Here is a 26,357-nt window from a genome sequence, read left to right as displayed (position 1 = left end):
TGGAAACTTCTTTGTTGGCCTCTTGGGTGTGACTTTCAAACTAGGTGTGGCCAATGTGTGTTAGATAAGATCACTAATTCCAAAAGATTTTTTTTTTCACATTTTAACACCTCTGAAACTAAGATCCACCTCAGAATCAATGGTGTGCCATGGTTTTAGCTGGTGAAACTTTTTCTCAAGGTATATAGCATGGCACCCAACAATCCATGCTATGTTAGATGAGAAGAAGTCTGCTACTGCTAGGCCCATTTTGCTTATCAGACAACTGAGCCTCGGGGTGGGGAAAGAGATTCTGGTCTTGGTGGCCATCCAGAACTCAGGCCAAGCCCAGGGACCCCTCTTCTCCCAGGGAGGCCCCTGCCCACCTGGCCACAAGCCCATCTCCCCAGGACTGAGGCAGGTGAGGAGCTCATGCCCTCAGGACTCCCCCACCAGCCCAGCTTTTGCTGCCTTGCACAGGCACCATCCACCTGCCCAGGAATGGGGCCCTGGGTTCTGTTAGCCAAAAGCAGGCAACTTTGTCTAAATATCAAAAGGCACCACAAAATGATTCCATTTATATGAAATGGCTGGAACAGGTAAACATCTACAGAGAACTACAGAGACAGAAAGTAGATTAGCAGGGGCGCCTGGATGGCTCAGTCGGTTAAGCGTTCGACTTCGGCTCAGGTCATGATCTTGCCGTCTGTGGGTTCGAGCCCCGCGTCGGGCTCTGTGCTAACAGCTCAGAGCCCGGAGCCTGTTTCAGATTCTGTGTCTCCCTCTCTCTCTGCCCCTCCCCTGTTCATGCTCTGTCTCTCTGTCTCAAAAATAAATAAACATTTAAAAAAAAAAAAAAAGAAAGAAAGTAGATTAGTAGTTTTGAGAGGCCGATGAGGAAAAGAGAGTAACTTGACTATCAGTTAATGGGTATGGGCGTTTGGGAGGAGTGATGAAAAGGTTTTGAAATTGATTGTGATGATGGTTGTATAGCTCCGTGGATAAAAACCACTGAGCGGGGGTGCCTGAGTGGTTCAGTCGGTTAAACATCCGACTCTTGATCTCAGTGTTGGGAGTTCAAGCCCCATGTCGGACTCCATGATAGGTGTGGAGCTTACTTAAAAACACAAAACCATTGAACTGTATAAAATGTGAATTGTATCTTAATTAAACTATTATTAAGGTTAGGGGGAGAGGGGCGCCTGGGTGGTGCAGTCGGTTAAGCCTCCGACTTCAGCCAGGTCACGATCTCGCGGTCCGTGAGTTCAAGCCCCGCGTCGGGCTCTGGGCTGATGGCTCAGAGCCTGGAGCCTGTTTCCGATTCTGTGTCTCCCTCTCTCTCTGCCCCTCCCCCGTTCATGCTCTGTCTCTCTCTGTCCCAAAAATAAAAATAAACGTTGAAAAAAAAAAATTAAAAAATAAAAAAATAAATAAAAAAAAAAAAAAAGGTTAGGGGGAGAGCCTGGGTGGCTCAGTCAGTTAAGTGTCTGACTCTTGAATTCAGCTCAGGTCATGATCCCAGCGTTGTGGGATCAAGCTTCACATCAGGCTCCACGCTGAGTGTGGAGCCTGCTTAAGATTTTCTCTTTCTCTCTCTCTCTCTCTCTCTCTGTCCCTCTCCCCTGCTTACACTCTCTCTAAAATAAATTTTTTTTTATTTTTTTAATGTTTATTCATTTTTGAGAGACAGACAGAAAGAGAGACAGAGTGTTAGTGGGGAAGGGGCAGTGAACTAGGGAGACACAGAATCTGAAGCAGGCTCCAGGCTCCCAGCTCTCAGCACAGAGCCCAAAGCAGGGCTCGAACTCACGAACCATGAGATCACGACCTGAGCCAAAGTTGGACCCTTAACCAACTGAGCCACCCAGGAGCCCCTCTCTCTAAAACTAGTTTTTAAAAAATCTTATTAAGGAGGAAAAAGGTGCCACATCATTTGGGGGTAGCTAGCTGCCTGAAGCAGAAAGTCAAGGAACTGCCAACATCCCCACATCAGGCCCCCACCGTCATTTTATGTCCTCCTGAAGAGGAAAACATACTGCCAATAAAATGGCCATAAGCACCCTGTTTCCGAAATATTAAAGATGGGCAACAGCGTGGGTCATGGACTCAGTGAGGTATGGCTTGCTATACACACCAGGAGACATTCACTAGAATATTCACAGCAGTCTGTCTGTAACAGCCCCAACCCAGAAACAATGCAGTAGCCACGGACAGAGGCAGGTAAACAAAGGGCGGCCACTCACACAGTAAATACCACACAGCAGTGCAGAGGAGAGAACCACAGCTACACACGGCAACAGAGGGGATGCTCAGATGTTGTGTGGTACAGAAGAAGCCACACACAAGAGAACACAAGGCATGATTTCGTTCCCCCAAGTTCAAAACCAAAGTCTAAAGAATAGGAATATTCTCATTGGTGGTACGACTATAAAAGGCAAGGAGAAATGATCACAAAGATGAGATAATGGTTGATTCCATCTGGAGGAGCGAGGGGGTTGTGACTGGGATGGGCTCTGGGGAGGCTGGCAACATTGTATTTCTTGGCCTGGATGGTTCGTTTTTAAAACGTTTGTATTGAACTAGAACATACGCACATACAAGGGTACACATAGGTCCATAATTTTCACAAACCAACACACACCTGCAGACCAGCACCCAGATCCAGAAATAAAACATTTCCAACATCCCAGAAGCCACGCCCACCCCCCCACCCCACCCCCCACCAACTCCCTGTGTAGTGGCGTCCCGAGGGCAACCACCACCTTCTAATGGTACAGATTGGTTTGGGCTGTTTCTGTGCTTTACGTAAATGAAACCGTGAAGGATGTATTCCGATGTTTGCTTCTTAATTGCTCTTCCGACGTTTTATGTACTTTTCTAGATGTACAAATCTCAAAAATTGCAAAGCTGCCAGCTGACCTCAGTGCTTGGGCAATCCCAAAATACGGGCTTAGAGAGAATACAGAGACACAGCCCATGAGAATAATAACGGCTAACATTTGTCAAGAACCATGCCCAAGATCTGATGTGCAACAAGCTCTCTACTTACAACATCCTAGGATGTAAGGAACTGTTTGTATCTCCATTTTATAGGTGAGAAAACCCAGGCGCTGCTGGACTTCATGACACAAGTTCTTTAAGGCTAGACCATGCTGTCCGGAGGCCAACACACAGAGCGGAGAGGCCCTGGCCCCGCCTCCACGTTCCTCAGGGTACAGCTGTTCCTGCCAGTGACCTGGCCCTCCCTCCCCCACCTCGTCTCCCCTCACCAAGGTCATACCTCAAAAAGGACAGTGGGGAGAGGGAGCCCAGAGAGAAGACCACAGACTCACCCATAGTCACTGAGACCATTGTCTCCCTGGCCCTGGTGCTGCTCCCGGGAGCCTGGAAGACAGAACGAGGGGAGAAGGGCCCATGAGTCGCCACGGGCTGTGAGTGTACGTACGTCCCTCCCTGGCTGCCTGTCGGTCTGCCTGCCAGAGAAGCGTTCCTGGGCTGGGGGCTCACAGCCCAGGAATAGCCTGGAACAGCTGGCAGGAAGTCAGCCTGGGTTAGAGCTGCCACCACAACTATCACTGCTCCCTGGGACAAGGCCCAGGGACGGCAAACGTCCGCAGCTCTGTTCCCACACACCTCAAGAGTTTCTGGCTGGAATGAGCAAGGAAAAGAAAGAAAAAGAAAACAAAAGACACCCCCGCTCAAGACTTTAACCATAACTAGTCAGCCGTTCCCAAACTGCTTCCTAACAACCTACTATGCGTGCGGCACTATTCTAGGAGCTAAGGATACGGAGGGGAACAAAAACACAGAGTGTGGCATCTAGGTGGAGACTGGGGAGAGGGGAAGACAGAGAAGTAAACAGGCAGAACAGATAAGGATACGGTGAGTCAGAAAGCCTTCGGTGTCATGGAGAAAACCCGGAGGACCAGGAAGGGAGGGGCTGCAATTCTAAACAGGGGGAACAGGGGAGACCGTTCTACGGTGACATTCAGAGACCCGAAGAAGGTGGAGGAGCGAGCCACGTGGTTTTGTAGAGGAAGAGTGTTCCGGGAAAAGGGACAGCAAGTCCAGTGCCCTGAGGCAGGAGCCCATCTGGCATGTGAGGGGGACCGCACGCACGGAGCCGTTGAGACTGAGCTGCAGTGAGTGAGCGGAGGGGAGGAGGGTGGGGGAGCTGAGCGCAGACGGGTGGCCCACCGCCTCACGAGGGGCCTCGGAGGAGAAATGGGAAACCAGTGTCCACTTAGGTAAGACTGCAGGTGCCCGGAAGCTGTTAAAGACATACCAGCACCAACGGAGGAGACTTTCCCCTGAACACGAAGAGCAGGGCTGAAAGGAAACTAAAAGGGAAAAACTTCCTTGCCTGATGGGTCCACATTATCGGTCTCCAGGATCACTCGTCCCACGCTGCCCGGGCCCAAACCTCCCACTCAGCCCTCCTGTCCTTCTCCAGCCCTGCCCTCTCCTCCAGCCCCTCTGCCCTCTTCTACCCACCTCAGCCCCCGATTCTGATCCTTCTCCCTCACCCCTTCTCGGCGTCCTCCACAGTCTGCCCCTCCCTGTCCCCATTTTGACGGTACAGGAGAGACAGTAGAAGAGTAAGGGCCCTGGAACCAGACTGCAGGGTTCAAATCTGGCTCGACCACACGCTAGCTGTGTGGTCTTAACAGGTTACTTCACTAGTCAACCTGGCGTCTTCATCTGTAAATAGGGACAGGGACGGTCCAGATGGTACTACCCTTGAAGGGCTGCTGTAAGGCCAGGCGAGTTTCTCTGCACGGGGCACCTGCGGCAGTGCCTGCGCATTCCAACTGTCTAGAAGCAGTGGCTGTTCTTATCTCCCAGGGATCCCACCTTAGCCTGTCCTCTAACACCCAAGGGCTTTGCCGGCCCCCCTGGTTTTCCCACAGCAGGTCACCTGGGCCCAGAATGCTTTCTTATCCTGTCCTCCTGGCAAGCTCTCCTTCACTCTGCTTGCCTGGCCACCTGCTCTGTGAAGCTCTCCTGAAGTCACCAGATGTGAGACTCTCTCCTCTACCTCCGGCGAGGGTTCATCCTGACCACCTCTGGCTTTGGTTGCATGTCTTATTGATGAACGTGACCACAGACATCACTCTGCCCCGTACCTGACTCCTAAGATCTACTTTCCCCTCTGGATTTTGCCACTGGCCAAAGACCGCACAACCAGCATCTCTCAAAGAGCAGGGCATGGCAAGGGTTCGATATGTCAGACAGGAAAACAAATCTCACGTACTGAGCACTGACTATGCACCAGGACCGGAGCCAGGCATCGTGTCGACACCTCACAACCTCCTCGTGACTGAGCACTATTATTAGCCCCATCTTAATCGATGAAAAAAAACCGACTCGTTGAGGTACAGTCATTTACCAAATGGCACATCTAGCAAGTGACTTTACTGGGATTTGAAAACAAGTTCTCCCGGATTCCAGGGCCCATTCAGTAGCTCTTGTTGAATGTTTCCTCGGCAGGCACTGAATATACACAGCTCAGTGTCTCCCCACAACCACCTGGGGAACAAAGTTAAAATGATCCCCATGTTTGTTTGTTTGAACGTTTTTTATTTTTGAGAGAGAGAGAGAGAGAGAGAGAGAGAGCGCAAGCAGTGGAGGGGCAGAGAGGGGGAGAGAGAATCCCAAGCAGGCTCCATACCATCAGCGCAGAGCCCGATGCGGGGCTCAAACCCATGAACCACGAGATCATGGCCTGAGCTGAAATCTGGAATCGGACGCTTACCCCACTGAGCCACCCAGGCGCCCCTAAAACGATCCCCACGTTACAAACGAGAGTGGCAGGTCCGGGATCACACAGCAAATAACTATAAGCCAGGACTTGAACCCAAGTCAGTCCAATGACTATGATTTAACACTGGTTGAGCGATTACTACAAGCCAGGCACTGTGCTCAGTCTTGGCAAGGTTCCAGTTAATGCTTACCAGAAGCCTTTGAGTACTGGTATCCTCTCCCTACAGCTGCAGAGGTCACCCTGCTGGACTCAATTGCCTCTCTCCTTCATTAAAAGCCCATCTCCAGCGCTGACTTTCTGAACAGTGAAAATTGGAATGTTAATAATAATAGAAAATGACAATTCCCCAAACTCAAGAAATTACCATGTATCAGACTCCCTTGCTAAGCCCTTTTTTAAAAGGCTTGGACCTAAATCCTTTTACCACTTCTGAACCCTGATCCTGGGGCAAGTGGCTGAACCTTTCTGGATCTCACTTCCCCTCAACTCTAAAACAAGAAGGATAGGAGTATCTATTCTTACAGTGGTTAGGATGAAGCAAGTTCATAAACACCAAGTGCTTACAACAACGCTTGGCAGGAGATAAGTGCTATGTACATACGCATTAAATAAATGCACCTTCGGTGAGCTAGAGAAAGGGTAGGACAGTCACTGACTTTTGTCAGCCCCGTGCCAAATGCAAGTGAAGAACAGAGTATAACTTGATAGGGTCCGTGGCATTGTGGAATCGCAAAGCACAGGTTATTTCAATCTCTTTCAGCTTCTGTCTACAATTTAATAGACTATTCTACTTCCGCTGCATTTTAGGTTAAGTTTTCCTTCTTTTCACAGCCAGCAATGCTGGTTTTCCATTAGTACAGCAATGCAAAATGTCCATCTCAAGTGAACTGACTGGAGGAAAATGCATTAGTGGTTTTAAAAAAAAAGAAAAACTTAAATCTAGGAGACCCGGCAAAATTGGTCAAATAGGAAGTGGCAGGACGTCGATTTGCCCAATTCCAGATTCCAGTTTTTCCTATTGCTGTCTCTGGGCTTCCTCCAACCCTTTACTCCCTTGCAAGTCCCAGCTACACCAGTAACTCTCAGAGTCATTATTATCATAGTCCCAATACATGGAGCTCTTACTCAATACTGTACGAAGCCCTGTGTTAAGGGATTTACATGCACATTTCATTAGCATCCTCACAACGACTCTATGATATTGGTACTATTAGCCCTCGTTCTGCAGATAAGGAAAATGAGGTTCAGAGAGGTTAAGGCACAGGCTCACTGCCACAAAGCTGAGCTGGGACTTGAACCGAAATCTGCCGGCCTCCAATTTCATGCCCCCACACCCAGATCTTCCATGCCAAGCGCAAACATTTTCATCAGTACAGTACTAACAAAAGTATAGTACGAAGTGTGCAGTGTGCTAGGCGCTGAACTAGGGTCTCCAACATGCACGAGGTGAGCTCTCACTCCAACCCAGAGGGAGGATGCTATGCCAGATTCTGGCCCCCATTCTACAGAGGAGGAAACTGAGGTCCAGAGAAAGAAGTCGTTTGTCCGGGCCGCACAGCGACGCCGAGAATAACTCCAGAACCAGAACGCCATCCATCCCTTCCGCATCCGGCCCAGTCCCACCACCCATGGCCCGCGCCTCACCTGACCCTCCTTGCCCGCGCCCACTCGCGCCGCCCGCCCTCCCTCCCCGGCGGCGCCAACTGTCAGACCCTCCTCCCTCGGCCCGGCTGCCCGCCCCGGAAGCACCGCCCCCATCGCCGGAAGCCGGACCGACCGACCGCGGCCGCTCTAGCCCACCGGGCCGCCACCAGCGAGAGTGTGGCCGCAACCGTCACGTGACCTCCCACGGTCTCCCAGGCGCTTCGCTCCGCCCCGCTCTAGCGAGGAGCGCAGCCAATGAGAAAGGCACATGCCTAGCCCCCGCTAGCCCGCAGTCTTGCTGGAGTGCGCCTGTGCGAGGCGGGGGTGGCCGGGCGGGGCTCCAGCCGGCCAGGTGCGTGCGGGGCTGGGTCCCGGAGTGGGAGACGCGGAGTGCAGGTACTGTGCGATCTGGGGGCGCGGCGCCTCTGTTAGCCTTTTCATGTTGTCCTTCCCGCCGTAATTCATTTCTTCCCTTTTGTCATCCAGTGCCCCTTTATGTAGCCATTCCTCCCCTTGTGTCGCGCCCCGGTTAAATCGTCACCACCCCGCTTCTGTCGGCGTCACCCTCCTTATGTCGCTGTCAGCCGCCTTAATTCGCTTTCGTTCTAAGTCCCTATTGCCACCCTACGTTGCAGTCTTCCCCCTTTAAGTCACCATTGCTTTCCGTCACCTGCTCTCTTCTTTTGTTGCTATTTTTCTTTTATGAAGTCCTCACTGAAGTCGTCATCATACCCCCATGTCACCTTCACACGCCTCCTGTCACCATCTCCTTAAATCGCAGTCACCCTTCCCTAGTGTCATGTTCACTCCATTCCTCCCATGTCACCTTTGCTTCCTAACAGTCACCGTCCATGCCTCATGCTTCTAGTTTTCCCGATAAGGAGCCACTCTGCCTTCCAGTTGTTTCTCTTGCCTCCGTGTTGCCGTCATTTCTCCGTGTCACCTCTCACATACTCACCACCGTATGGGCTAGAGTCCCATCCTGGCGTGTGCCAGAATCGCAGCTCCACCGCTAAACCCTGGGTAACCTTGACCACCTGATCACACCTTTGCAATCTCAGCTTCCTCATCTGTAAAACGCACACAAGGACACCTACATCAAGGACGATTATGAGGATTCTGCAAATTTATTCTTGTGATATGCTCATCCTGATGTGGAGATTTGGACTAATAACGTTATTAACCATGTCACCCTCACCCTCACGCGGTCCCCTTCATCACCTCTTCATTGTCACCTCCCCCCCCTCCCCTCGGGTGCCCTCATCATTCCCATGGTGTCGGTACACTCCCTGTGTCATGATACCCTCTGCCATGGCAACCACCCACGCCACCCCACGTCACAGTCTCCATGTTCTCATCTCTGCCACGTCACCACACCTGAGGGGGTGGCCCATCGGCCATCACAAACCTTGCTTGGGTAAATACTTAATCCCTATTTCTGCCTTGGTGGATTGAGTGATCTGCCACCCCCAAAACGAGAGCATTGAGCCGACGCTGTAGTGGGAATCCAGGAGTAGTGTGGGGTGGGGAGAGACTAGCTAGCTTAGACCCAGGTTCCCTTGACTTTTAGAATCGGGGGTACAGAGAGATGAGGCAGGTCCCGGCACACCTCAGTCCAACCTCAGCGACCCTGAATGCCTAGGTAGAGAGGTAAGTATCTTATTCACTCAACTTGCCTTGGGGAGGCAGTGTGAGACAGTGGTTAGCAATGTGTGCCTGGGGGCTGGAACGCTGGTTCCAATCTTGGTTCTAGCACTTAGTACTTAAAAAGTTGCATGGCTTTGAGCAGGTGGCTTAACATCCCTGTGTCTCAGTTGCTGCATCTGCAATATGGCAATAAAAACACAAGGTATTCATTCAACAAATATTTATCAAGCATGTTCTACATGCCCAATACTGTGCTAGGCATGGTGGGACACATCAGTGAACAAAACAGACAAGAGATCCCTGCACCCATGAAGTTTCTATTCTAGCAAGGGTCAAAGACAAGCAGACAGGTAAGTGGATTCTATGATGTGTTGGAAGAAGGGGGAAGAAAAAAGAAGAGGGATGGGAATGCATGGTAAGGGTTATAGTTTCAAATAAGGTGGTCAGGAAAGGTCTTCTGAGATGGTATATTTGAACAAAGACATGAAGGAGGGGAGAGAGTGACGAGGCTCTACGGGGAAGAGCGTTGTAGGCAGAGAGAACAGCACATGCAAAGGGCCTGAGGTGGGGACACACGTAGAATACTTAAGGAATAGCAAAGAGGCCAGTGAGGGAGGAGAGGGGTGGGGATGAAGCCAGAGGAGTGAGGCGGCAGATCATCTGGATGTCATGGGCCGTGGACAAGACTTTGGCTTTACTCTGAGTGAGACGGGAGCCATGGGAGGATTTGGAGAAGAGAGACTCAATCTGATGTGACACGATGTGACATGAAACGGCAGCAGCAGCAGCTCCAGAACTTCGACCAAGGATGGATCGGCCAGAGCAGCCTGGCCAGAAGGAGCACCAGAGCTGTCTGCTTAAAGCTGCACTCACATATCCTTTATATTTGGAGAAAGCTTCCGACGTCCCCCTCAAAGACTGGGAGGGAGAGGAGATGTTGCTAGAGTGTCTGCGAAGCCAGTGCCACCTCTTGGTTCACGTGCTGCTGGGGTTGGTGGGGAGGGGTGGCGGACAGCCACGGATCTACAGATGATGAACAACAGGAGAGGCAGCTGTCTACACCTGGGGCCCCGAGGCAGCTCAGGGTCAAATCCTGGCTCCACTGTTTCTTGGCTGTGTCCTTTTGCGCCAATGACTTAACCTCTCTGGGTCTTTAGTTTCCTCATCCGTCACATGGGGCTGAGGAAAGGGCTAATTCGGTGAGAAACTGAATACGTAAAGTGCTTCCAGCAGCGCTCGGTTCAGTAACAAGGGGCCCTGCCCTCTCACCCCACTTCCTGCCCTCCCTCCGGGTGGCAAGGAAAAGACATTCTGCCTGTATGTTACATTCATGAATCGGTTTCCGACATCGTGGTATCCTGGAACAGAACTGAGCCCCGGTTCGAACTCCATACCGACAGACTTGACGTTGTACAACCCGAGCAGAGTTTTCCCTGAACCCTACTGCCTCATCCGAAATGGGGAGAACAGTGCCTTGCCCCCAGATGTGCGGTGGTGTTATTTTTGAACTGAGACATCAACCACTTTCTCTCTCTCTCTCTTTTTTTTTTTAATATTTATTTTGAGAGAGAGAACGAGCAGGGGAGGGGCAGAGAGAGAATCCAAGCAGGCTCCAAGCCACCGGCGCACAGCCCAATGTGGGGCTCGATCTCACGAACCGTGAGCCGAAATCAAGAGTTGGACGCTTAACCGACTGAATCACCCAGGCACCCCTAACACTTAGCGGTTTTTTTCTTTTAAGTAAGCGCCCCGCCCAACGCGGGGCTTGAACTCATGACCCTGAGATCAAGGGTCGAATGCTCTACCGAATAAGCCAGGCGCCCCCATCCACCATTTTCAATTGTGAGGCTATTATGTCCCTCCCCTACTTGTTTTTTCCAAGGCACATACTATATGCTTCATGCGTCTATCTATTGTCTCACTCCCCCAAAAGAATGTCATCTTTACTAGGATTTTGTTTTTTTCTGTTTTGTGCTATCTTTCCAGTTTCTACACAGGCCTTATCAGTGAGTAGTCACTGAATACTAGTTGAATGACTAGATGAATGAACTGATACCTACTGTCCCTGTGTTGGGTGGTAATGGGCACACTGCAGCGACTGAGACGGCCCAGCACTGCCCTCATGGGTTTCATAGTCCAGTGGGAGAAACAAACCCATCACCAGGCCGTGACAGCACAGAGCGGTCAGGGCTGGGGCTGGGGAAACAGAAAGGTCATGTGGGATGGAGAAGCCCAGGGACTATTGGAACCCAAAGTGGGGGGTGGTTCTGGACCAGCCCGGGAGTCAGGGAGGACTTCCTAGGGGAGGTGGCACATGAGCCGATAGGAATGAGCAACAGGAAGAGGAGAGAAAGGTGTGCTGGGCAGGAGGAGCAGCTGTGGGAGTGTTTGGTGGTAAAAGTGTGGTTTCAGTTCAGGGAACTGAAAGATATTAAATATGGATGGGACATACATGAGACAGTAAACCAAAGAGGTTATTAAGGGGAGATCATTCGGGGCTCTGGGAAGCACAGTGAGGAGCTGAGACTTTGTCGTAAGGATGCCAGGGGGTGGTGGGGGGCATAGGTTTTTGAGCGGGAAAGGAACAATTTTCCATTCAGATGGAGGGGGACTAAAAGGGTCGGATAGAGATTGGGAACCAAGGGAGGTGGCGGGAGTGGGGATCCCAGTGGGAGTGGGATCCCTCGATCCCAGAGGGCAGGTCGAGGCTGTGGAGGGGAGAAAAAGGGTGTGTGTGGGAGAGACCTTCAGGATGCCAAGTAGACAAGCTGTGGAGGGTCCAGGACGATGCCCAGGACTCCAGGGGAGTCAGGGCGGTGGGTGGGGAGGGGTGCTTTCTGAAAGAAGTGACACATAGGCTGAGACCCATAGGATGAATAGGATAGCTGTCCTTGAAATGGGGACCCAGAAGAGCAGCAGGTTTGGGAGAGATGCTAAGGACAGTTGAGGACATGGTGGGCGTGAGGGGCTTGGGGACCCCTGGAGAGAAACATCTAGGAGGCCAGGGAGCTTCCAAAGCTGAAATTCAGGCATGAAGTGAGAGCTGGAGACAGCTTTGGGCCCTAGAGGACATGGTAAGAAGTTTGCCCTTGGCCCTAAGGGCAGTGGGGAGCCACAGAACGGTTTTGAGCAGGGATGAGACAGCTTAGATTTTTGAGTTCCAACTCAGAAATATTCACCAATCATGATGTATTTTGTTGTTTTTTACCCATTTGTTTTTCAGACCAAGCATCTTCTCTCCCTAGGAAGGGCACCTTCTAAAGGTCCTTTGAAATAAAGGTTCTACTGCTCAAAACAAAACAAAACAAAGTTTACAAAACCAGTGCTCTGTTCCGTTTTCTGTAGACTTGACCTCAGGCGATTGTTCAGTCCGAAGGGGTCTGCACAATCAAGTGAAAATCAGCTCCTTCAAACACAAGAACATTTCTGTTTTGAACCATATGGAAGGCCCATAGGTTTGTAAATGTTTCCTGTGGTGTAGTCTGGTGCTTCAGCAGCCAACTGGCCCTGCACCCTCCTTTGCCCTCTCAGGTGGCTTGAATCAAACTTAAACTGAATTTTACTCTCAGGCTGAAAGGCTGTAATCTGCACCCACCCATCTGCTCTGGGCTTAGAGCACAAGCTGGTTATCATTGTGTATAAAAAAATGCCACTGGGTCTAGAGAGACCCCTGTGAACCTCTTTTTTCAAAGGTTTCCATTCTACCCCATTTCTTCTGTTGCCAACAAACATTTATTGAGTGGTTGTGATGTGCTGGGCACAGACTTAGCTTTTTAAGGGACACATAAGTCTATCTGTGCTAAAAGTGTGTACAGAGTACTAGGGGATACACAGATGTCACCAAGAAGCTTGTTTGGGGGATTTGCTATGCTGCCTGTCTCCCATGGATGGGTTCATTGACAAATGTGAGGTTGGTATATTTGTTTCCCCGTTGGTCTGAGGAGGAAAGTAAAGCTCCGAGAAGGGAGCCTTGGTTCCCAGGAATACATGGCTAAGCTCTGAACCCAGGGTGGTAGGACTCTGAGACCCACACCTTAAACCATTCAGAGTTCACCAAGCCTCCACCCCCTAGATGAGTATGAGATGATCCCCCACCCTTTTTTAAGTTTACTTATTTATTTTGAGAGAGAGTGCATGCACACATGCGTGCAAGCTGGGGAGGGGCAGAGAGAGGGGACAGAGGATCCAAAGCAGACTCTGCATTGACAGCACAGAGCCCGATGCAGAGCTCAGACTCACAAACCATGAGATCGTGACCTGAGCCGAAGTCAGACGTTCAACCGACTGAGCCACCCATGAGTTGTGCCCCATGAGACGATCCCCATTCTATAGATGGGCCAGCAAGGCTCAGAGAGGTAAAGCCCCATGCCTGAGGTCACTCAGTAAGAGTGACAAGTGGGATTTGAACCCTAGGCTCTGCAACGTAAAACACTGGTATGGAGGAAGGATCAAATCTCCTGCCCCCACCCAAGGGAGGGGTGTTCAGGGAGCTGTGACCCAGCACGTGTCTCCGAAACCCAGTGGGTTTTGCTTCCTCCTTTTCTGTGGGCTGTAGTGTCACACTCTAAGGCAGGCAGGGCACAAGCCAAGGGACCAGGGATATCCTCTGGGCTGGGAGGGGCACCCTTGCAGACAGAGGTACATCCCATGACCAAGGAAGCAGAGCATAAGGATCAACCTGGGCATTGGCCAGAGACCCCGTAGGGGTTCTGGGTTACTGGCAACACAGGAACTGAGCCAAGCTGAGGAAAATGCCCAGCACCTGCCAGCCTAGCTCTGTCAGTCTAGCTGTCTGCTCCCACCTTTGATCTCCCCCTGCCCTGCGTCCCCTTCCTCCCAGGGATCGGGATAGGGATGCTGGATACTTAATCCAGCTAAAGCTTTTTTTTTTTTTTTTTTTGGAGACTGTGATATGGAGGAAAGGGCACCCAAGCTAAGAGCTTGAGCCTCATAATTTAATTTCCACACAAGTCCTATGCATTTAAAAAATTAAATGGTCACTAAAGCCCTACAATAAAAAGCATCTTGTCTTGGGGGTGGCCGGGGGAAAATGGTGCCTTTTTTCTTTTTCTTTTTCTTTTTTTGTCAGGAGCCTTGACACAATCACATTTATTGAGAACCTCTCACGTGTCCATTCTATACACTTGAGAGGTATTAATCCCTTTAGTTCAAAGGAGTCCCTTCTCAAATTGTGTATGTTCACAACACGCAACACGCAGTGTATGTATTCATTCGTTCGTTCGTTCATTTCATTTCTTTCTGGCCTTTTCCCAAGTTGACCTTCCCCAGATCAGCTATTGGGGCACTATCCGTGGCAGTTGTTTGGGCCCAAACCGCTGGCTGTACCACACACACACACACACACACACACACACACACACAGGTCTGTTCCCCACACAGCCAGAGGGAGCCTGCAAACACACCAATGAGTTTCCTGTGGCTGCTATCACACGTTACCACAAATTGAGTGGCTTAAGACAACCAAAATGTATTACCATTCTGGAGGCCAGACATCCAAACTCAAGGTGTTGACGGGGCCAACACCCCCCTTGAGGCTCTAGGGGAGATTCTTGTGACTCCAGGCATACCTGGGTTTGTGGGCATATCTCAGCAATCTCGGCATCCCTGGTCACGTGGTCTTCTGTCTCTTCTCTTCCTGTCTCTTAAAGATACTTGTCATTGGATTTAGGGCCCACCCGTATATTCCAGGATGATGTCATCTCAACATCCTTAATGACCTCTGCAAAGACCCTTTTTCCAACTAAGGTCACATTCACAAGTCCTGGAGATTATGGCCATATTGGACATATCAACCAACTACAACACCCTAGGCAGATCATGTCTGTTCTCTGCTCAGAGCCTACCCATGGCCCCGACCTTCTCACCACAATCCAGGCAGCCGTGCACCATCTGGCCCTGTCACCCCTCTGACTGTTCTCTCCTCCTCACAGTCCACCCCACTACAGACACACTGGCCTTCTTGTTCTTCCTAGTACACATCAAGCACACTCCTGCCTCTGGGCCTTTGCACTGGGTATTCCCTCTGCTTGACACACTCTAAGTAAAGTCCATGTAGCTCCTTCCCTCCCCTCCTTGAAGTTTTTTCCAGGTATCCCCTTCTCAGTGAGGCTTCTCCTGACAATCCCAACTCCCCCCCCCCCAACCCCGTCCCACTTCCCTGATTCTCTGTGGCATGTATTACCTTCTAACATAATTTACTTATTTTTGTATCTGTCTTCCCTGGTGTCTGTTTTGTTCACAGTGGCATTTCCAGTGCCTCAAACAATAGCTGGTACATAGATACTCAGTAAGTATGTGTAAAATCAACGAACAGCCTTATGAAAAGTAGGTACTCTTGTCACCACGCCCATCTTACAGATGGGAAAACTAAGGCACAGATTCATTGTCACTTCTCAAGGTCAAACAGTCACAGGAGCACTGAGGATCATATTCAAGTCAGGCATCTGGCTCTGGAATCCACAGTATTAACTGCCTTACAGTCTAACCTACCTCTGCATTTTATTTATTTATTTATTTATTTATTTATTTATTTATTTATTTATTTATTTATAGAGAGCGAGCAAGCACAAATGTGAGCGGGGGAGGAGCAGAGGCAGAGGGAGCAGAACCCAACTCGGGACTCTATCTCACAACCCTGAGATCATGACGAACCAAAATCAAGAATCAGACTCTAAATCAACCGACCAAGCCACCTGAGCACCCTACTAGTTTCTTGGTTGCTTTTTTTTTTTTTTTAAACACCTTAAGTGTATTTTTTTAAGTTTATTTATTTTGAGACAGAGAGGGAGACAGAATCCCAAGCAGGCTCCACCTCATGAATGCAGCACTCAATCTCCTGAACCATGAGATCATGACCTGAGCCACAATCGAGAACTGGCCACTTACCCAACAGAGCCACCCAGTTGCTCCTTAGGTGTATTTTGATAAAAATATAGCAGAAATTAAAAGTAAACCCTTTATTTCAGACCTGTAATCACCATACAAGTTGAAAGCCAAAATGCCACTAATAATCTGAATGAAGTGCATGCTAGTTTCTACCTATTTTTGGTGTATTAATGGCCATTCCAATTCTCCGCCTCATTGTGCCCAGTCCCATGCCTCGCACCTCCGTGCCCAACCTCTCCCCAGTTTTGTTTTTGTTCACTTTATTTTCCCTAATTTTACATCGCTTGTGGTTCCAACCCCACATTTTGTTGTTGTTGTTTTAGAGTTATCTACATCCAAAGTGGGGCTCAAACCCACAATCCCGAGACTAAGAGTCACAGGCTCTACTGGCTGAGCCAGCCAGGCACCCCTCAACCCCGTGTTCTTCAATAAAACCTTTGTCACCAAGGCTTTTGCAAATAAATAAAAGCCAAATGTTTCCTGCCCCAAGCCTCCCCTCGCCCACTTGGCAACCCTGCGGTCAGCCACCTCTAAGATTGTTTTCTGCTGCTTCTGGTGACCTCTGAAGTTCCAAATAACCTTGGTCTGTTACCATTTCTTGCTGGATCCATTTGGCCCATCCCCATTTGTCTCCCTGCGATGAGAGGAGGGGATCTAGCTGTGCTCAGCCCTTGCCAATCTGGGATCTGACGTCGTGGGTGAAGGGGTTTCCAAATTATCCTTTCACGTGTAGGCTGGATCTTCCGGTAACGCGGAAGGGCGGGGGGGGGGGGGGGGGGGGGGGGGGGGGGGGGGGGGGGGGGGGGAACCTAGCTCCGTTTTGCAATTTTCTTCTTTCCTTCTTTTTTAAAATCTCAGGAATGCGTGCCGTGGGACGCAACACCTGTGTTGGCTTTATAATTATTTCCTAATCTGCACAGAGATTTTTTTTTCTCTACTTTTCTGTAAGTCGCTTATATTGCACAATTTTTAAAAAGAAAATAGGCGTACAATAAAAAGCAATCCTCACCCACCCCAAATGCCACTCGAGGCAACCCCTTCTGACGTTGTCGCATCTCTCAGTGATCATCCTTTTCTGCATCCATCTGTTGACTTCTTGCGCGGACGGAGGGGAGGGCGTCCCGCCGCTGTTGTATTGGGAAAGGTGGGCGGGGAGGGGTTCTTCAATTCTTTTCGTCAGCGGTGGTCTTAAATCCTGCTTGGGAAAAAGGAGATGGGAAATGGGAAATCTTGCTTAATCTTCCAGCCGGAGCCTGGATTTCCGAAACAAAAATTTTAAAATCCCTATCAAAATATCAGTTGGCTTTTTTTAAAGAAATTAAATAGTTATCCAGACTCCAACAGAAAATCCACAGTCTCCTTCCACCACCCCCCGCTCATCCCCCCCCTTCCCAACCCCATAGCTTGAGTTGTGTCTTCTGATTTTATTCGCTACCTCTGAAAATCATATTATTCAACCTTGATCGCTCCACTTTATTTTATACGGCTTTGAAAATTTTTTGAGTATAATTGACATTTTATACGGGTTTTTTTTTTAAACAATTTTATTTATTTTTGACTAGGTAATACATGCCCATGGTACAAAAATTCACAAGGTTTGTAGACAAGATGCGGGGTTTCTTTTTCTCTTTACCTGTACCCTCCCTACCCCACCCCGGGGCTCTGGGGGATATGGGTGGCAAAGCCCATCCCCCAGCCATGTACTCTCCGCACCCCGGCCAGGTTGGCGGGACCGTATCTGGGGGACCGGAGCCCCCCTTCTCCCTGCGGTGAGCCGGGGCGGCCTGCGCACTGCGCAGACTCCCCGCTGCAGTGGGCGGAGCCCCGTCTGGCCCCGCCCCCCCTTCCTCCCGCCCCTGCTTAGCCTGTTGGGGCAGAAGCTGGGGCCCCGCGGAGGTAGCAGCTGCCGCCTGTGGAGTGAGACCGAGTCCCCTCCGGGGTAAGGTGGTGGAGGATGGCTCGGGGGATGGGCTGGGGGCTGGCGGTGAGGCCCCGATGGTTCCGGCCTCCCGGCTTGAGCTGTCTGGTGGGTACCTAATGGTGATGGCAGAGGAGCCACCTGGAAAATGCTCCCTGGGTGGTCTTCGGGCTGCGAGAAGCCAGGCAAAGATTTGGGGCTTCACTGACCCCATCCGGAGTGGTCTTCTTGGGAATGTCTATTTTAGAGCTCAGAGAAGGGAAGATGCTAATAGGGAGCGTAATAATGAGGAGCAGGATGGGCGCTAAGGGGGAGGGGGCAGGGTGGGCGCTAAGGGGGACAGTGTAGGCACCATGGAATGATGGGAAGAAAGCAAGGCGTTAGACTTTGAGGGATTTCGAAAACTCTGCTGACCAGCGGTCAGCTTCCTCCTTTTGGGGTGGCGGGCCCCATGCCAGTGATCCCGTGCTTACAGACAAGGAGACCCAATGGATCCCGTGAGCCCGACACTACTCTGCTTTCCGTGATGTTCCCCCAAAGCCCGGAAACCCCACCACAGTGCCAGCTTTTGTTCCCCACAGTTTGGAGACCCTGACACACCCACTTGCCCCGCCTGGGCTCCACATATCCCCTGGCTGCCTGGCAAGATGAAGCCTAAACTGATGTACCAGGAGGTAGGTGGATCTGGGGCCCCGTGGGGTGGGGCTGGGTGCAGTGGAGGGCAGAGACCCTGCCAAGCTGCCCTGTCACCCCCCTACCATACCCATTCCCCAGCTAAAGGTGCCTGCTGAGGAGCCCGCCAATGAGCTGCCCATGAATGAGATTGAGGCTTGGAAGGCTGCGGAGAAGGTAGGAGCCCGCCACCACCCTCACCCTGTCTCAGGTGTGGGCTGGGCTGGTCGCCTTGGGCTGGCTGATGGCCTCCTCTTCCCCACAGAAAGCTCGTTGGGTCCTGCTGGTCCTCATCCTGGCGGTCGTGGGCTTCGGAGCCCTGATGACTCAGCTGTTTCTATGGGAATACGGCGACTTGCATCTCTTCGGGCCCAACCAGCGCCCAGCCCCCTGCTACGACCCCTGCGAGTAAGTTGAGGCGGGGGAGGGGTCTCGGGCAGTGGGGGGAAAGAGCCCTGCCAGGACCCGGATGCTTACATATTGAGCAGGGACTGCCCTGAGCCACAGCCGGTGCCTGGGACAGGGGGAGGTGATCTGATCGCAGACTCCCAAATGCACCGTCACAGGGCCTTCCCTCCATCCCCAACCCCTCCCCCCAACACTGTTCCCATGACAGCCACAGCATCATTTTCTGTCCGTGTCTGTGAGCAAACCAGCACACACACAGACACACACACGGCATCTTCCGACACATGTGTGGACAGACACACACACGCACAAATAGCCGCATGCGCAGCCTGCCTTCCACTCGTCTAGACGAACAAATGCACAGACGCACAGAATCGTGAGTACAGGCACACACAAATATCCTCCGTGGACGGACAGGGGAGCACTCATGTTCCAGCCGGTTGTCTCTGGCCCCCTGTGGCTGATACCACCCCCCACCCCCCAGAGCAGTGCTGGTGGAGAGCATTCCAGAGGGCCTGGACTTCCCCAATGCCTCCACGAGCAACCCGTCCACCAGCCAGGCCTGGCTGGGCCTGCTCGCCGGTGCCCACAGCAGTCTGGACATCGCCTCTTTCTACTGGACTCTCACCAACAATGACACCCACACTCAGGAGCCCTCTGCCCAGCAGGTACCTGGCAACATGGGCCCTGGCTGGCAGCAGGGGCGGTGGGAGCCATTGGGGGGAGGCGGGGGGGAGTGAAGGGGGTTCCCCTGCAGCCCAGGAGACAGATGGGCACGTCTCACACAGTGGGTTGGACACAGGTGATTGAAAGCAACTGTCTTCACATGGCGCTCTGGACTGGGGGCGTTTGTCACCGTCATCTGGAGGCCTCTGAAGGTCAGGGTGTGGGTCTGGTTACCAGGGATTAGGCTGACAGCAGTTACTCGCCCAGACCCTGTCACACAATGAAATGGAAGAGTAGGTAACAGCCCAGCCTCAAGCCAGCCTGCCGCCTCCCAGCCACGTGACCTTGGGCAGGTCACCGCCGCTCTCAGGCCTCAGCTTCCACATCTATAGAATGGGGCCAATAGCTAGCACTTGCCGCTTACAAGAATAAATCCATGCAGATTCCAGCACGGTCTCTGACAACCATCGCCCCCCCCCCATCAGCGTTTGCTTTATATCCTTGTCAAGGTCTACAGACACCCTTAAAAAACATAAAACCTCAAGATGTGAAAAGGACCAGCCTAGGCAGGTGACCCCTTCCTTGAAAGACACACTGACTTGGTCCCTTCTTGTTTTCCTCCCCCTGCTGCCTCTTTTTGTCAGAAGCGGGCTTAACATTTATTAAAATTGCGGGGCTCCTCAAGCACTGCCTGAAAACATAATCACAGAAGTTAAAAATGATTGGAGTGCTCCCTCCCCGCCGGCTCCCCCTGGAGTGGTTCAAAGCACAAAGCACAGACATAGGAGGCAGGTGACCTGGGTTCAGATCCCACTTCACCACTGAGTTCTCCGATGCCAGCTTTCTCCTCTGCACCTCCGGGATTTTACTCAGACCTGCCTCATCAGTGAGAGCAGTGAGGAGTCTGTGAGTTCAGATGTGAAGGGGCTTAGGGTGGGGCCCGGCTCACAGTAGGAACCAGGGAATCCTTGGCTGTCGTTCTTACAGTTATTGGCACCATCGGGCCTCGCCCTATACCTTCCTGGATCCCCAGCCCGTGCCTTGCCCCCAACATCTGAGAGGGTGCATGGAGGCCCCTGTGGTGCCAAGCTTTGACGCTTCCAAGGCAAGATCTTGGGGAAGTCCCTGGAAGGACAGGACTGGCAGGGAGGCCCTGGTGTGGCCCAGAGCACCAGTAATTAACCAGATGAAAGGTTTTCATAGCTTAGCCTGTAAAGCCATCTCTCCGTGTCCCGGCTAATGGAAAGCCTGTTCAGTCCTGATCACAAATTGAAATGCAAAATCAAGACGGCCTTTTTTGGGGGGTGCCGCATGGGGTGGGAGAGCTGGCGGGCCCAGCCTCTCAGAGGCTCTCCCCGCCCTACAGGGTGAGGAGGTCCTCCGGCAGCTACAGGCCCTGGCACCTCAAGGCGTGAAGGTCCGCATCGCCGTGAGCAAGCCCAACGGGCCCCAGCCGCAGGCCGACCTGCAGACCCTGCTGCAAAGTGGTGAGCCAAGGGGCAGCCGTGGGGGGGGCCGGGCCGGGGGCCATCCGAGCCGGCTCCCGACAGCCTGTCTGTCCCAGGTGCCCAGGTCCGCATGGTGGATATGCAGAAGCTGACCCATGGCGTCCTGCACACCAAGTTCTGGGTGGTGGACCAGACCCACTTCTACATCGGCAGCGCCAACATGGACTGGCGCTCCCTGACCCAGGTCTGCCTGCACCCTGCCCGCCCACCCTTCCCGGCCCCTCCCCGCCCCCACGGGGCGCCCGGCCTCCAACCACACCCCTCTTCCATCCCAGCATCTTCTGTGTCCAGTCTCTGCAATGGCTTCCTTCCTACCTCCTACCAGGCCTCCCTAAACATCCCCAAATCCAGCCCAGCCCTCACTGCCTTCCCCCCCCGCCCGCGGAAGCCTGGGGTTTCCTCTGATCCCCGATGACAGCTGCCAGCCCTTCTGCATTCAAGGCCCTGTCCACCGATTTGCCCTTCATTATTCATTCCCTGAGTGCCTGCTCTAAGCCCAGGCCTGTCCCGGGAGATACTGGGAACGTGGTGGTAAGCGATGGACCTCTGGGAACTGTCAGTCCAGTGCAGAGGCAGGCTGGTCACCAGGCAGTGCGGCAGCCCAGAGGGCCAGGGCCAGGATGGGGGACCCAGTCTGGAGTGTCAGCGAAAGTCTTCCAAAGGAGGTGACAGCTAATATGATAGCTGAAAGATCTGTAAGAGTCAGCGCGAGACGGGAAAGAAGGTACAGCTTAGGCAATGATCCTTTATTTCCTCAGCAAATAACTCCCAAGCCCCTAACAGCACCAGCTCTGGGGGAGACGCTGAAGATACAGCTGTGGCTGAGACATCCCTGGTGGCTGTCTTCCCAGTCCAGCGTCACTAGAGAGAAAAATCAGGGAAATCCAAGGGACCGTGAAAGCCCAGAGGAATGCCCGACACAGTCTGGGCAGTCAAGAGAGGGTTCCTGGAGGAGGAGGCTGTCAGCCGAGCCCGAAGAATGAGTAGGAGCTGGTTCTGTGGAGGGTAGAAACAAAAGCATGGGCAAAAGTTTGGGAAACCTGGCACTTCAGAATAACCAAAGGATTTTTGCCAGAACTCGGCGAGTTCTTAGGCTTCAGTCAAATCCACGCCCATCTTAGGACTTTAGTCCTGGTGGTGGCGGCGGGGCTGGGGACGGAGGGGCAGAAAGATGGGGAGGTTGAGAGGCAAGGGGCAGGAAGGAAGGCTGAGGGGGGTGGAAGAGGGGGCTGTGGGTGTTCATGCCATCCGTGGGTGCCAGGGTACCACCCCCAGGCTCAGCACTGCCTTCCCACAGGTCAAGGAGCTAGGCGTGGTCATGTACAACTGCAGCTGCCTGGCTCGGGACCTGACCAAGATCTTTGAGGCCTACTGGTACCTGGGCCAGGCGGGCAGCTCCATCCCGTCAACCTGGCCCCGGCCCTATGACACGCGCTACAATCAAGAGACACCGATGGAGATCTGTCTCAACGGAACCCCTGCTCTGGCCTACCTGGCAGTGAGTCTTTGGGAAGAGGGGCCCTGTCACAGTCTCTGCCTAACCCTGCCCAGTGATGGGGAGGGGGCGTCCTGGCCACTCACTCTGGCTCACTCTGCCTGGTCTGGGGCCGGGGCCGGGTCCCAACCTCCCTAGGCCTCGGTTTTCTCTCCTGCCACCTCTAGGGAGGTACAGCTGTGTTCATGCAAGCCCCCGGTGCCTCTGTGCTGTCCCAGATAGCGAGCGGCTCTTTGCGTTTAAATCGGCTAAAATGAAACATGGCCAAGAATTCAGTTCCTTGGTTGCCTTAGCCACATTTCAAGTGCTCGGTAGGCACATGCGGCAGACGGCTACCACACCGGACGGTGCAGATACATATAGAACGTTTCCATCGCTGTGGAAGGTTCTCTTGGACAGCATCCGCGGTCGCCTGTGGCAGACGCTGAGCCCTGTAGACGAGGCGCTGCTGTTTTCAGCTGCTGAGACTTTCACCAGTTGGGGCGGCCAGTCTGGGTGTCTTTTGGTCCCCCTGAGCAAGTGACCTGGCCAAGCCCAGAGTCCTGGTGGAGGGCCACACAAAGGCACGGATGCAGGGACCCATGATTTACAGGGGTCCTTTGCTCTGGTGGCCTCGCCAGGAAGGTTAGGCGTTCCCCTGTTACCACTTCCCCTTCAGAGCTTGAGTTTGCTCATCTGTCACGAGGATGGAGGGAAATAGGTAAAGGGCATGGTGTGGTACGGTACATAGGCAAGGTCAGCAATGAGCAAGTCAGGGACAAAAGTGATTAGAGGTCCTTAAACCTGAGCACGCATCAGAAGCATGGCGCTGGGGCAGGGGGCGGGCGGGGAGGGTGGCTGTTAAAACCCAGACTCCTGGGCCCCGTCCCAGCACCCTGGCTCGGTATGCCGTGTGCAGTGAAGCCCAAGAATCTGCAATTCTTTTTTCTTTTCTTTTAATTTTTTTAATGTTTATTTGTTTTTGAGAGAGACAGACAGACAGACAGAGCATGAGCAGGCGAGGGGCAGAGAGAGAGGGAGACGCCGAATGTGAAGCAGGCTCCAGGCTCTCAGCACAGAGCCGGACACAGGGATCAAACCCACGAACCCGTGTGATCATGACCTGAGGCAAAGTCAGACACTCAGCTGACTGAGCCACCAGGTGCCGCCGTCCCACCCCCCCCCCCCCCCCCGCCCCCAGCCAAGAATTTGCAATTCTAACAAGTTCCATGTTGTCTGTGCTGGACCAGGACCCTTATGTCAGGAACCCCTGTGTTAGAGCATAAATTCTCTTTTTTCTTAATGTTTATTTATTTCTTTTGAGAGAGAGCTTGCACAAGCAGGGGAGGGGCAAAGAGAGAGGGAGAGAGAGAGAATCCCCAGCAGGCTGTGCTATCAGTGCAGAGCCTCATGTGGGGCTTGAACTCATGAGCCGTGAGATCATGCCCTGAGCTGAAATCAAGAGTCCAATGCTTAACCGACTGAGCCACCCAGGTGCCCCTCGCATGAATTCTGGAACCAGACAGCCTAGGTTCAAATCCTGGCTCCATTTGTCAGCTGTGTGACCTTAGGCAAATCACTTACCCTCTCTGAGCCTCAGTTTCCTCACCTATAAAATGGACGTGGTAATTATCCCAACCTTTCCCGGAGGCTGAGAATTCAGTGCAATCCACAGGACCTGGCTTGGGACAATTTGTCTGTGCCTGGGGTCCACTATGATGGCACCCTTGGCAAGGCACGTGTCTTGACTGCCCCCTCCCTGCAGAGTGCGCCTCCACCACTGTGTCCCAGTGGCCGCACCCCAGATCTGAAGGCCCTGCTCAATGTGGTGGACAACGCCCGGAGTTTCATCTACGTTGCGGTCATGAACTACCTGCCCACCATGGAGTTCTCCCACCCACGCAGGTGCCACTGCTGCATGGACGGGGCTTGAGGCAGGCAACCACCGTGAATGGAAGAGGCAGTGGGAGACAGAGTGATGAGGCCACAAAGCAGGCAGGGGACCCAGGCAAAGGGAAACCACAGGGAGAGGCAGAGGAGACAGGGATGGGGGATTTGGATACTCAAGACGGGGTGGGCCGGGGGGGACAGAGGAAAGGATGACAGTACTGGGGGGTTGGGGACAGGGCGGTGGACCTGAGGCCTGGGGCAGGGGTTGCGCGGTGTAGGATTTCTCAAGTTAGGGAGCAGGGAGTATGGGCTGGAAACAGGATGAGGAGCTTGGGGGGCAGGAGTGGGAGCCAGAAACGGGATGGGGCACGTGGGATTTAAGGAGGCAGGAACAGAACTGGGAGCCAGAGATAGGGCGGTCTTGGGATTTGAGGGCGCTCGGAAGCTGGAGCAGGCCTCAGGGTGAGGCCGTAGGTAAAGCTGTCCTCTGAATCCCCCAGGTTCTGGCCCGCCATTGACGACGGGCTCCGGCGGGCTGCCTATGAGCGGGGCGTCAAGGTGCGCCTGCTGGTCAGCTGCTGGGGACACTCTGAGCCATCCATGCGGGCCTTCCTGCACTCCCTGGCCGCGCTGCGTGACAACCACACCCACTCCGACATCCAGGTGGTAAGTGCCCCCCCCGGCCCTACCCCTCGGACCTGAAGACAGCCCTCAAGGAGCTCACCTGTCACCTGACCGGGACGACCCAGATGGACAGGGCTGTGCCATGAGGGGGAGACGGTGGGTCCAGCCAGGAGGACAGGGCACAGGGAGAGGGGGCAGGGCCCAGACGGAGGAGGCATGGACGGAAGCATCATGGCCAGCATAGGGGGGTCCTCCCGGGAGGCATCTGCCCCAGTGGGGGGGTGTCAAGGAGGACTTTTTGGAAAAGGGGACATCTGTGGTGAGACCAAAGGACGAATAGGAGCTGTTCTAGAAGGAATGGCAAACAAGGCAGCTGGTTCCTCCCTGGTAGCAGACACCCACTCCGCTGGGCCCTGTTCTGCTCTCACAGTTGTGTGGGAAACAGCTGAGTCCCTAGTCCTGCAAACCTGCTTCCACTCCCCACCCCAGACCCTGGCCTGTCCCCAGCCCCACCCTGCATCTCACGCTCCTTCCCGTTCTCCCCTCGCCCTCAGAAACTCTTTGTGGTCCCTGCGGATGAGGCCCAGACCCGGATCCCATACGCCCGCGTCAACCACAATAAGTACATGGTGACCGAACGCGCCACCTACATCGGTGAGTGTCCTGAGCTCCGCCAGGGGGATGGAAAGGGAGTCCGGTCACAGCCGTGGGCTCTGACTCTCTGACCCCACCCGGCAGGAACCTCCAACTGGTCTGGCAGCTACTTCACGGAGACGGCGGGCACCTCGCTGCTGGTGACACAGAATGGGCGTGGTGGCCTGAGGAGCCAGCTGGAGGCCGTTTTCCTAAGGGACTGGGACTCCCCTTACAGCCATGACCTTGACACCTCAGCTGACAGCGTGGGCAATGCCTGTCGCCTGCTGTGAGGCCGCGGTCCCGCAGACAGGCCGAGGCCTGCGAGGCCCCCACGGACCCAGATATCCCGGGTCCCGGCCCCTGTCCCCGTGCCCCCGCTTCTGTGTGTCCCGTTGTGGCTCCACTGGCTCTCCCCTGCTCTCCCACCTCTACCTCCGCCCCTGCCAGCCTGACGCTGTGGCCCCAGGACCCGGCCCAGCTGGGGGAGGGATCAGCCCCCGAAGGAATGGGGGTGCATGCTGGGCCCGGCCCCCTGGCCCACCCCCCTTTCCAGGGCAAAGAGGGCTCAAGGTTATAAGAAGAAGTAAATAACTTGTCTGTACAGCCTGTGCCTGGCTCAGT

At 53.2% G+C, this 26,357-nt stretch overlaps 2 protein-coding genes across 13 annotated transcripts in view; one reads left to right on the top strand and one right to left on the bottom strand.

The window, feature by feature from the left end:
• CE2H19orf47 (chromosome E2 C19orf47 homolog) overlaps nucleotides 1-7,491 on the bottom strand; it is a 37,264-nt gene extending 29,773 nt beyond the window's left edge. For 2 of the 7 annotated variants that reach the window (XM_043598892.1, XM_043598887.1), the window contains exon 1: nucleotides 3,312-3,481. In XM_043598892.1, the coding sequence (XP_043454827.1) occupies nucleotides 3,312-3,330 (19 nt within the window). In that variant the 5' untranslated portion in view covers nucleotides 3,331-3,481. Of the gene's footprint in view, nucleotides 1-3,311; nucleotides 3,484-5,933; nucleotides 6,041-7,387 lie in introns of those variants that run through there. The other 5 variants (XM_043598894.1, XM_043598893.1, XM_043598889.1 and 2 more) reach the window with 5 other exon arrangements.
• Nucleotides 7,492-7,655: 164 nt separating this feature from the next.
• On the top strand, nucleotides 7,656-26,337 carry PLD3 (phospholipase D family member 3). 6 transcript variants are annotated; one of them, XM_043598903.1, is made up of 13 exons: nucleotides 7,708-7,783; nucleotides 8,958-9,037; nucleotides 18,440-18,532; nucleotides 18,633-18,707; nucleotides 18,796-18,938; nucleotides 19,423-19,606; nucleotides 20,971-21,091; nucleotides 21,169-21,296; nucleotides 22,410-22,610; nucleotides 24,352-24,491; nucleotides 24,977-25,142; nucleotides 25,655-25,754; nucleotides 25,839-26,337. In XM_043598903.1, exons 3-13 carry the CDS (start codon nucleotides 18,506-18,508, stop codon nucleotides 26,024-26,026), a joined length of 1,473 nt encoding a protein of 490 aa, XP_043454838.1. In that variant the 5' UTR covers nucleotides 7,708-7,783; nucleotides 8,958-9,037; nucleotides 18,440-18,505; the 3' UTR covers nucleotides 26,027-26,337. The 6 variants fall into 6 exon arrangements, with proteins under 6 accessions (XP_043454837.1, XP_043454842.1, XP_043454838.1 ...); XM_043598902.1 differs by lacking the exon at nucleotides 8,958-9,037 and having other exon boundaries at nucleotides 7,656-7,783; XM_043598907.1 differs by lacking the exon at nucleotides 8,958-9,037 and having other exon boundaries at nucleotides 7,678-7,783; nucleotides 18,334-18,532.
• The last annotated feature ends 20 nt before the right edge of the window (nucleotides 26,338-26,357 follow it).

This window comes from Prionailurus bengalensis, chromosome E2 (genome assembly GCF_016509475.1).
Source record: "Prionailurus bengalensis isolate Pbe53 chromosome E2, Fcat_Pben_1.1_paternal_pri, whole genome shotgun sequence".
Classification (NCBI taxonomy): domain Eukaryota; kingdom Metazoa; phylum Chordata; class Mammalia; order Carnivora; family Felidae; genus Prionailurus; species Prionailurus bengalensis.
The sequence above is the reverse complement of the archived record's forward strand: the minus strand, read 5'-3'. Positions and strand labels throughout refer to the sequence as shown.

What these genes read in the sequence shown, in the direction of transcription:
- PLD3 (XM_043598902.1), top strand. Translation starts at nt 18,506, where the DNA reads ATGAAGCCTAAACTGATGTACCAGGAG. An exon ending in CTAAACTGATGTACCAGGAG is followed by an intron (nt 18,533 to 18,632) that starts GTAGGTGGATCT and finishes CCCATTCCCCAG; the next exon opens with CTAAAGGTGCCTGCTGAGGA. An exon ending in GAGTTCTCCCACCCACGCAG is followed by an intron (nt 24,492 to 24,976) that starts GTGCCACTGCTG and finishes TGAATCCCCCAG; the next exon opens with GTTCTGGCCCGCCATTGACG.